At 36.5% G+C, this 12,063-nt stretch overlaps 1 protein-coding gene across 3 annotated transcripts in view; it reads right to left on the reverse strand.

Moving 5' to 3' along the window:
* Kdm3b (lysine demethylase 3B) overlaps window positions 1-12,063 on the reverse strand; it is a 76,955-nt gene that overhangs the window by 51,147 nt on the left and 13,745 nt on the right. For 2 of the 3 annotated variants that reach the window (XM_027927846.2, XM_071612329.1), the window contains exons 2-4: window positions 6,368-6,535; window positions 3,278-3,391; window positions 2,083-2,188 (exon numbers count right to left, since the gene is read on the reverse strand). In XM_027927846.2, coding sequence (XP_027783647.2) covers window positions 2,083-2,188; window positions 3,278-3,391; window positions 6,368-6,535 — 388 coding nt within the window. Of the gene's footprint in view, window positions 1-2,082; window positions 2,189-3,277; window positions 3,392-6,367; window positions 6,536-8,865; window positions 8,940-12,063 lie in introns of those variants that run through there. The other variant, XM_071612328.1, reaches the window with a different exon arrangement.

Genomic DNA, 12,063 nt, shown 5'->3' on the forward strand with positions numbered 1-12,063 from the left:
ATATTCAACAATTTAATAATTGTAATATTCAAAGGGAAAGAAACTTACAAATTAAAAAACAACAACAACAACAAGTAATATGGAAATTTACTCATATACCTGACATGTGTATGAAAAAAGTAGGAGACCACTAAGTTGAATATACTCTTTTTCTTTTTTATTTGTGCTGCAGAGGATCAAACCCAGAGCCTTGTACATGTCTGCCACTAAGCTAAACCCCCAGTCCCATTGGATGTGCTATTAGGATAAACCACCACAGGAATGATACATAATCATTAACATTCTGCTATCTGACTTTCAATAACAGCTGAGAGTTCAATTTATGAGGTTTCTAGCCTCTGCACTAATAATAGTCTGAACAAATATAGCACCTGTCTTCCTAGGAACACAGAGTTTCAAAAATATTACTTTATCAGCAGGTAATGTTACCCTGCAATTTCAGCTGGTCTTTCCAAGGACAGTTTCTCTCTCCCACGTATCATTGTACATTTGAGACTATATAGCTAAAGCATTACTAATTTTAGATTATTTTCTTAGAGCTATAATTAAGTTTCCTTAATTTCTCTGTATATACTCACATATCACCACCTCTCATTTTGTCCACTCAATTTTCTTCTGTTACTAATTTTTCCTCACATTCTTTCTTCCTCTATATCATTCCTTGTTTATTAAACATCATTTTATCCTGATATCTTTTTTTCTCCATTAGGTCAGTATTCTTAACTTCACCTGTTTAGATTTATTTGACAAAAATAGAACCAAGGACACTACACTTCACTAAAAATAATGATTATCATAAGGCCCAGAAATGAAGGTGAGTGAATGCATGACATGAAAGGAAGGATAAATGAAGTAGTTTACTCTTCGTATAGACTCTTGAGGCAAAACTGGTATCTGAACTTGAAAACTAATAATTCTTCTTTCTGTTTTTGTTTGTTTGTTACTAAGGATCAAACCCAGGGGCTATGGCATGTTGGGCAAAAGCACTCTACCACTGAGCTACACCCTATGTTCATTTATTTATACTTAAAGCATACTATTCATGTGAATAAGTCTGTGGATGCATTGTTTTATGAACATACTTTGCACTCTAAGTTATATGTTGGTGTTAAGAGTCTTTAGCTTTTTCTTTTTGGTAATGAGGATTGAACTCAGGAGTGCTTCATTTCTGAGCTACATCCCCAGACCTTTCTATTTTTTATTTTGCGACAGAATCTCACTAGGTTACTGAGGGTTTCACTAAATTGCTGAGATAGGCCTGGAACTTGCAATCCTGCCTCAGCTGTCCAAGTTGCCCAAATTAGTGGTGTAAGCCACTACACCCAGCTAGTCCTAGATTTTTTAGAAACCTGCAGATAGTAAATTCAAAAAAAGCAGAGTCAGCTCTAGGCACAATGGCACATGTGTGTAATTTCAGCAACTCAGGAGGCTGAGTCAGGAGGATTGCAAGGCCCTAAACAACTTAGTGAGTCTGTCTCAAAATAAAAAATAATTAAAAAAAAGGGCTAGGGATGTGGCTCAGTGGTTAAGCGCCCTTGGGTGTATTAAAAAAAAAAAAAAATAGGTAAAGATTTTCTAGCTACTGGCTAGATCATTAGTGCCTTAACATTGTTTCTAGTGCATGTTTTTTAATAAATATTTCTAGTGTCCTTAATAAATATTTTTAAAATGGGGAAAAAAACTAAGCTTACAACAAAACTATGGTTTATGAAAAGTACAATGAAGAGAAAACAATGGGGGGCTGGAGTTGTAGCTTAGCAGTGGAGCGCTTGCCTCGTACATGCAGGGCACTGGGTTTGATTTCCAGCACCACAAAAAATAAAATAAAATAAAGGTCCATCAACAACCAAAAAAAATATTAAAAAAAAAAAAAAAAAAGAGAGAGAGAGAAAACAATGGTCTGGGAGAGATCCTATTTTTCTAGTTTATTTGGAGATTTAGCTAATCGGAGATACTTTTGTCTCTACTCACAAAAAGAGGATGAGGACAAATGTTTAAAGCTACATGATGTCCCATTATATCATTCAAAACTGACAATTCACCTGATTCAGAGTTCAGGGACAGAAGACTACCTGTTCTTACCTCGGCTGAATATCTCTTGTAGCTTTTGGTCACTGATCAAAGCATTAACTGTTTCTCTCAGAGCAGTATGTTCTAAAAGAATCTGGTTTTGGCTATCTGTTCCCATCTGGTAAAGATAAAACAACTGAATGTTAAAATAAATAGCAATAACATCTAATTAAATGAGAAAAATCACATACCAAGGAGTTCTATATCAACACTTGCTAAAAATGCCTTAAGAATTCTAGTCTCACGAGAATCTCTGCAAGAATTAAAAATGCTAGTATAAATGAGGCTTAGAAAATATTACATATTATATCTTTCTACATGCAGAACATGATATTTCCTAAGCCTAAATTTTTATATGTTTCTGTATACGACATCATACTCAAGGTTCAGAGAAATCATAGAGAAAAGAAATATATTTAAGTCAGGGTTTCACATACTTATTTGACCACAAAACATTTTACTCCATATAAACCTTTTTGCTTATTTTGGTGTTTATCCAACATTTCCTGAATGCCATTCTCATATAAACTCTGGGATTATAAAGATGAATAAAGCAAGACTGTTGAGAGTGAGGTCTCATGAGGACTATATAACAAAAAGAAATATACATTAATATACATAAAACAGTTTAGGAAACACTGTTCTTGGCTTTCTTGATAAGAATAAAACTCTTAGAAGTCTCTCAGATTTTAACCTTCAGATAGTAACCCTTATAAGTGAGAATTAAACAGTACTTTGTTAAATTCTGAAACCCAAACTCAGAAGCTAGTTTGTTTCAACTATTTAACTTATCCCATTTTTTTTTTTTTTTTTTAAACTAAAGATATACCAAAAGCTCTTCAAAACTTCACACTGCATGGAACCAGTCCACATTCCTCCCCACTTCCATGCCACTAAGGTATGCATAGGGCCCCTAGGACTCATACTACAGAAGCAACCAACTCAATGAAGCCACCTCTTCTGAAGGGACCCTCAGAATTGTGGTCTTAAGTCTTCAATGGCTTTAGTGTGGAGCAGGGTTATACAGAAAAGGAAAGAAGCCTCAGTACTTTGCAAGGAAGCAGAGAAACTTTAAAAGGCACAGGGGAATTTATTGAAGGAAATCAAAGAAACACTAAGAAAAAGGGAAACACCAGTATTTGAATCAACAAAGAAATTAGCAAGGAGAAAAATAATAGGCTCAAGACCAGAGTTAAGTGTAAAGTACCTGGAACAGATGCAACCCATTAGCATCTGACAGGAAACGAAGTTCTCGATCCAGAAGGTATTCAACTGGCACCACAGAACCCAAACCCAGTTTATCTACTAGGGGAGTGAAAGTCTGTGAAGCATAATGACAAGAAACTGATTAGAACTTGGAAATGAAAACCAATAACAATTCAATAAATCCCTACTTCAGAAAAAGTATTCATTATTATATTATTTTTGTATTTTCACACTAGTAAATACAGATAAACTAAAGTTTAAGTCCTTGGAAACATTTCTAGCCTAGCATCTGTCCCTAGGAAGCAAACTAACGTAGAAAACTTTGCTCAATACTCTTTTATTATGATCATTATTATCCAAAGTACATGTATGAAGACACAAATTGGTGTGGATATACTTTGTGTACAACCAGAGATACGAAAAATTGCGCTCTATATGTGTAATAAGAATTGTAATGCATTCCACTGCCATATAAAAATAAAAATTTAAAAAATACTTTTATTTATGGCTAAAAAGGACAATTGAGATTAAAAATTCCTCATTTTCCTTAGGGATCTGACTAATCTTATCAGCCTTCAAGAGGACTAAATTTCAGTAAATGCCCAGAATACCAGGGCTGGGGTTGTAGCTCAGTGGTAGAGCACTTGCCTCACATACATACATGCATGAGGCACTGGGTTTAATCCTCGGCACCACATAAAAATAAATAAAATAAAGATATTGTGTCCAACTACAACTAAAAAATAAATATTAAAATACAAAATAGTGCTGGGGATGTAGCTCAGTGGTTGAGTGCCCCTTAGTTCAATCCCCAGTACCAAAAAACAAAAACAAAACAGGTATTTTCACCATACCTGAAAAGGCCAGGTATGGTGGCACATGCCTATAATCCCAGTGATTTAGGAGGCTGAGGCAGGAAGGCTGCAAGTTTAAGAGTAGCCTCTCAACTTAGTGAGACCCTGTGTCAAAAAAAAAAAAAGGCCTGGGGATGTAGCTCAGTGGCTAAGTGCTCCTGGGTTCAATCCCTGGTACCAAAAAATAAATAATGAAAAGAGCTGGGGACATGGCTCAGTAGTAGAGTGCTTGCCTAGTATGTGTGAAGCTCTGGGTTCAAACCCCAACACGGCAAAACAAAAACAAAACAGTCAATCTGCAGTACTGCAAAAATAACAACAAATGAAAAAGTGCTGGCAAGGATATGGGGAAATGCATACATTCTTAGTGGGACTGCAAACTGCCAACTAGTACAACCACTTTGTAAAGCAGTATGGAGACTCCTCAAAAGACTAGGAATGGACCCATCATATAACCCACTCTATTCCACTCCTTGGTATTTATCCAAAAGAACTAAAATCAGCATACTATAGCAATACAGGCATATTAATATTTATATCAACACAATTCACAATAGCCAAGTTATGGAACCAGCTGGGTGTCCATCAACAGATGAATAGATAAAGAAAATGTGGTATATGTACATAATAGAATTTTACTCAGCCATAAAGAAATAAGCCAGACTCAGAAAGCCATGGGTCAAAATATTTTCTCTCATATGAGAATGCTAGTGCAAAATAAGGGAAGAAAAGGTGGAGGGTGGGGGGAACTCCATGAAAACAGAAGGAAGATCAATGGAATAGAAGGAGGTTGAGAGGAAAGGAAGAGGGACAGGAAAAAGGAGGAAATGAGGAATGAAATTGGCCAAATTATGCTATGTACATATATAAATACTTCATGTGAATTCTCCCTTTATGAATACCTATTAAGCACCAATTTAAAAACACAATAATCCAGGCAAAGTGGCAAAAAATGAAACTCAGCAACTCAGCAAGTCCCTAAGCAACTTAGTGAAACCCTGTCTAAAAATAAAATATAAAAAAGGGCTGGGGATGTGACTCAGTGATAAAGTACCTCTGGGTTCAATCCCCAGTACCAAAGAAACAAAAACAGGTATGAGGGTACACGTCTGTAATCCCAGTGACAGGAGGATAACAAATTCCAGGCCAGCCTCAGCAACTTAGCAAAACCCTGTCTCAAAATAAAAAATAAAAAGGGCTGGGGATGTAGCTTAGTGGTTAGGTGCCCTGGGTTCAATCCCCAGTATTAAAAACAAAAACAAACAAACCAAAAAAAAAAAAAAACCAACAAAATAAACCAATAAGTAAATAGAAGGAAAACCAATAGAAAAAGGAAGGGGGAATGAGGGGAAGGAGAAGAGAGGGAAAAGGGAAGTACCAAGGACTGAAATAAAGATAATTATATTCCATGTATGTATGATCATGTCAAAATAAATCCCAATATTATGTATAACTATAATGCACTAATAAAAACATAAAAAAGAAAAAGCTAGGGATGTGTTCAGTGGTACAACATTTGCCTAGCATGTGCTAGGCCCTGGGTTTAATACCCAGCACCCCCTGACACATACAAAAGAAAAAGACAATTTAGTAAGGAATAATATGCATAATCAATAGGTCAAATAATATTTGCTTTGAATATTATTTATTTAATTTGATTAGCCACAGGAGAATTAGGATTTTTTAAAAATTGCCATTTATCTAACAGGATAGATAAAAACAAATGGATACTCTCAGAATAATAATAATAATAATACTATTTCATTTCATTTCAAAAAACAAAACAATTACAAAACACTTTTGAGGATTACACTATTTCAAATCTTGCTATGAGAAAAGACTAAAAGTGAAAAAATTATTTAGAGATAAACAGTATCAAATATTATCAGAGTGTTTTGGAGAACACAGAAGAAAAAAGCTCTCTCTTAATTTTTACTTTCATAACTTTAAGGTAGGGTTTTGTGAATTCTAAAGAGTTCCACTACTGGGCAAACACTATAGTTATGTTAGGAAAGCTCAAATATGTTCCTACCCAATAGGGGCCACTCAGGGACCAAGGGTATATACAGCTCAGTGAAATCACTTGCCTAACAAGTATCCTGGCAGACCTGAGGTAGTAGGTGGCAGGATTTGGGGGCTACAGGTATGGCTCATTAGTAGAGATCTTGGCTAGCATGAGTTAGACTCTGGAATTAAGCCCTAGGACCAAATAAAAAATAATAATAAAAACTACTCACCAGGGCTGGCCACTGTGCAATTGAGACTCGAGTGCCCTGCAAAAGGACTGGGTCATTCCGGGGTGCCCATACAAGTGACCCTTCCAGCAAAAGCACAATAACTTCTTCAGCATGAACTTTAACCCAGGAGTGTTGCTTCCAGTTACAGCCATCAAATTCTACAAAGATCTGCAAGAAAAAATAAAAAGTAGCTTGGAAGATACACTTGATGAAATCCCATACTGTAACACATAAACAAAACAACTTTGAACAAGTGACTGGGAAAAATAACTTTTTAAAGTTATTTTAAAGGGCACCAATAAAAATTATGTTACAGCAGGGTGTGGTGGTGCACGCCTGTAATCCTAGCAGCTTGGGAGGCTGAAGCAGGAAAATCGCAGGTTCAAAGCCAGCCTTAGCAAAAGGAACTTGGTGAGACCCTGTCTCTAAATATAATACAAAAAGGGATGGGGATGTTGCTCAGTGGTCAGGTGTTCCTGAGTTCAATCCATAGCACCAAAAAAAAAAAAAAAAAAAAAAAAGATGTTACTTCAAAGCCAGGAAGCTGGTTTCAGCCTCATTCTAAAACAGATGTACAGAGTTAAAAGGGGCATGAGTTATACACACAATTCTTTAGTAATTTCTGGTCATGTCCCTACTGAAACTTGCAATTTTCATTTACCAATTCATATCTACACACATAAGCTGGGGGCTTACTATGTGTAAAGTACTGTGCTAGGTTCAGGAATGATGAGATGAATCTCATACACTTCCTAGTCTCCAAGTGCTCATAGTCTATTTTATTTATTTATTTATATATATATTTTTTATTGGTTGTTCAAAACATTACAAAGCTCCAGACATATCATATTTCATACATTAGATTCAAGTGGGTTATGAACTCCCATTTTTAAGTGCTCATAGTCTAATAGAAAGAGAACTTTTTAGTACTTCTACTAAAGATGACTGAGAAATTATTTTATTAGTTTTTTGAATAGGTGACATATGTATATGGTACAAATTTCAAAAGGATAGGCAATGAAAGAAAAAGAAGTTGTCTTCCCACACCCACCTGTGGATTTATTAATTGTTACTGCCAGCAATAATCTCTAAATGCTAGCCAAGGCGTGCTGTAGTCACAATGTTTTGCTTCCTTCCTAAATAGATGTATACTCTACTTCTCAAGATATGTTTAATTGATACTGTAAAGAGTTCTTGGAAGTGATTTGTAGCAAATGAAAGTACATTTTTCTTTTTTTAATATTTATTTTTTAGTTATAGGTGGACACAATATCTTTATTTTATTTTATGTGGTGCTGAGGATCGAACCCAGTGCCTTAAGCATGCTAGGCAAGTGCTCTACCTCTGAGCCACAACTCCAGCCTGAGACTACAGTTTTCTAATCACTTCTGAATGTAATTAAACACAGTATGAAGATCAAGACATACACATGTTGGCATCACTATATAAAATAGATATGTCCAATGCCAAACATGGTCACAAATGAAGGGCTAGAGATTTATTTATCTCCTGATTCACCTTTAAAGAATTTTAGATGGCTTTTGGGAAATACATGCACTAAAATGATGAAAGATAAATTTAAAAATCACAGCCAAGAAAATGACAATGGAAAGTCACTATTAAAGTGGAAAAACTTTATCATGCAGAAAAGATCAATACAATTGCTACAACTGAGTGACATATTTGGTTCTGAGCTTCCCAAATACCAATGTGAAAAAGGAGACAAGCTCAGTTGCAAGCCAAGTTATTCAAAAAGAAATCATTCAAAAAGCAATTATTCAGGGGAGCAAAGCTATTTCAACTACTTGGCTCTGTAAGAAATTTCTCACATGAAATTTCCTATGGTAACACTGAGTAATTCAGAATAATATCAGAATCCCTGCAAATATGGATCCCAACTGGCAACTTGGAGTTACCAAAGAGGATCTGCAAGTATTAGGAGCACCAAGCATTTCCTGTAGATGGAATACTAGAGGTCTTGTATGTGTATGTATTAGCAACTTTCATTTTTCTCTTTTTCTTTCCTTTTTTTTTTTTGCTGGTTGTGGAAGCAGTGGTATACACAAACACATCTGCAATCCCAGCAATTCAGGAATCTGAGGCTGAAGGATCACAAGTTTCAGGCCAGTCTCAGCAACTTATTGAGATTGTATCTCAAAATAAAAAATAAAACAGACTGGGTATGTAGTTTGATGTTAAAGTGCTCTTGGGTTCAATCCCCAGTACTGGAAACAAAAACAAAAACAAGGACAGCAATGGAGATTCAACTCAGGGGCTCTCAACCACAGAGATACATCCCCAACCCTCCTCCCCTTTTCATTGCAACTAAATTCATTGCCCAGGCTAGAGTGGAACTCGTGATCCACCTGCCCTAATCTCCTGGCTGGCTAAGGAATATACAACCACAGCGGGCAAAAATTCAACCAACGTTTTTTTTCTTTTGCTTTCAATGCTGGGGATCAAACCCAGGGCCTCACACATAATAGGCAAGTGCTCACCAATGAGCTATATAGCCTCAGTCCTCCATTTAAAATATATGTAGATAGCCAGGTGTGGTGGCGCATGCCTGTGATCCCAGAGGCTCAGGAGGTGGACGCAGGAGGATCCCGCTTTCAAAGCCAGCCTCAGCAAAAGTGAGGTGCTAAGCAGCTCAGTGAGACCCTGTCTTTAAATAAAAGAATAAAATACAAAATAGGCTGGGGATATGGCTGAGTGGTCAAGTGCCCCTGAGTTCAATTTCCAGCACAAAAATAAATAAATAAATAAATGTGATATAATAAAATTTAAATCCATTAAAATGGTTATGAAAATATTGTGTACTTCCCCATAATAAAAAATGGAATTTATTTTACTCTATTCATAATAGCTTTTTGTGTGTGTATGTGGTGCTGGGGATTGAACCCAGGGCCTTGTGCATGTGAGGCAAGCACTCTACCAACTGAGCTGTATCCTCAGCCCTCATAATAGCTTTTGTGGTATGTTCTCATGCAACTAACATAAAAATTATAAAGTTATGAGAAATTCATGATATTTATAATACTTGAAAATGTAGAATGATAGCTCAGTAGCCTAGCTTTTAATCAATTTCTTCAGATACCTTGTAAATTGAAGTATATTAATGAAAAGATCAAAAGTTAAATTCATTATATAAAATAGTAATTTTATTATTTATTGTATGCCAAGTAAGTTTCCTATCTACTTAAAAAAAAATAATGGGGAAGCACGACTCAGGGGAAGGCTGATTTTTACAGAGAAAGAGAACATTGAACTGGACATGAACATGCTCACTCGTATATACACATATATATTCTAGGGGAATAAGGCATAGTACCTACCTTCAAATAGCTAACAGTCAATTGGAAAGAGAGAAATATTCAAACTTATATTTACGTGCACATTCAGATTCAGACACTCAGAAAGGTAGTAGAAGTATATTATATAAAGCTTAGGGCTTATGCACAGGAGACATGGATGAGTCTTAGTGCCATGCTTTACTAACTGCAAAACTTGGGCAACTTACTATTCCCTCATCATATCTTGGCTCAGTTTTCCTCACTTGTGATAAGACACTGTCTTACTTACCTAATAGACTGTTGTGAAAATTAAATAAAACAGATTCAAATGCACTTTAGTCAACTATAAAGCTCTTTTGGGGCAATAATATGACATAAGATAAATAAAGTATGGTGGGCTTCAGAGGTAAAGAAATCATTTCAGGTATGCAGAGGGACTGGAAGGGGCTGAGGCCAACCAAAGCCTTGGTAAAGTTATAGGATAGCCAGGAACTACATAGCACTGTGGTGGGGAAATAAAATTTAAAAGATTAGGAGTTGATATGGAAAATACCTGAATACTGAGATGAAAACTGAGGCCATGGGCTAGGGCACAATCACACATGCCTGTAATCTCTGCTACTCAGGAGGCAGGAGAATCACAAATTCAAGGTTAGCCTGGGAAATTTAGCCAGACTGTCTCAAAAAAGGGAAGGTGCTGGACTTGGTGACACAGGCCTATAATCTCAGGGGCTCAGGAGGCTGAGGAAGGAGGATTACAAGTTTAAAGCCAGCCTCAGCAATTTAGCTAGATCTTGTCAAAATAAAAAATAAAAAATAAATAAGGGCTGGGAATGCAGCTATGTAGTTACGCGCCCCTGGGTACAATCCCCAGTACCAAAAAAAAAAAAAAGGATGTAGTTCTGTGGTAGAGCACCCCTGGACTCAATCCCCAGTACTGCAAAACAAACCAAACAACACAAACTAAAAACTGGGACTACAGTTAGATACAATGACACAAGCCTGTGGCCCCAGATATGAGAGTCTGAAGCAGAAAAATTGTTTGAGCCCAAGAGCTTGGCAACATAGCAAGATCCCATCTCTTTAAAAACAAAAATAATTCAGTGTAATAAAACTATGCTATGTACACATATGAATATATCACAATAAATTTCAGCTTTATATCTATAATGCACTAATTAAAAAAAAACTATAAATAAATAGAAGAAAGACAAGTAGTATAGAGGAAAGGGAACAAGGGAAGTGAGGAAGGAAGAGTAAAGGAGGTACTGGGGACTGAATGGAGCAAATTATATTCCATACTTGTATTAATCATGTCAAAATAAACCCCAATATTATTTATAACTATAATGCACAAATAAAAAATATTTTTTTAAAAAAATTGTGAGTGTGGAAGCCAACACAACTGCAATTAAAAGGTTAAGCATTTGTGGGCTGGGTGGGGCAGGGCAGAGCAGGTGTTCTTATGTGATCTAGAGTGGGGATAGACAAAGATGGAAGTGACTCAGGTTTGTAAGAATCCATGAGCCTTATTACAAAGCTTGGTGGCTGGCCTACATAGAAGGGAGAATTTAAAAATGACGTGGTGGCACACACCTGTAATCCCAGTGGCTGGGGAGGCTGAGACAGGAGGATCAGAAGTTCTAGACCAGCCTCAGAAATTCAGCAAGGCCCTAAGCAATTTAGTGAGACCCTGTCTCAAAAAATAAGAGGTCTAAGGATGTAGATTAGTGGTAAAGTGCCCCTGGGTTTAACCCCCAGTGCAAAAAATTAATTAATTAATTAATTTTAAAATTAAATGAAATTAAAAAAAAAATAAAAATGACTTGGATTTTTGAACCAGAGACTAGATGAAGACAAACTGATGGCAGGAGGTAGCAACTGCTGGAAACTAACAAACTAACATAAAAAGAAAAGAACTTGAAAAGCCACGCAAAGGAGCATAGACTATTCAGTGCCTAGGCTGGATCTAACCTTGAGGGACAACGATATTTTTCAGGCATCACTCAGAAAACCAGAGGTTGAGGCTCTATAGTGACTGACAGGTAGGTGTCATTCTGGAGTTCTAATCTATCAACCACTTTAAAACTCAACATAGAATCCACGTAAAGTGGCAGGTACCTATAATCCCAGCCCCTCCGAAGAGGGAAGAGGCAGGAGGAATGCAAATAAAAGTCCAGCCTTGGGACCTTGGAGACACCCTGTCTCAAAAAATAAACTGGGAACAGCGGCACATAACTATAATCCAAGGGCTCAGTGGTTAAGAGCTCCTGGGTTCAATTCCTAGTACCATTTTTTTTTTTTTAAATCAATATAGGAGTCATAAAATTCCAGCCAGGTATGGTGGTGCACATCTATAATCCCAGCAACTCAGGCAGCTTAGGTAGGAGGCTAGCAAGTTCA

Source organism: Marmota flaviventris, chromosome 5 (assembly GCF_047511675.1).
Source record: "Marmota flaviventris isolate mMarFla1 chromosome 5, mMarFla1.hap1, whole genome shotgun sequence".
In the NCBI taxonomy this organism is placed as follows: Eukaryota; Metazoa; Chordata; class Mammalia; order Rodentia; family Sciuridae; genus Marmota; species Marmota flaviventris.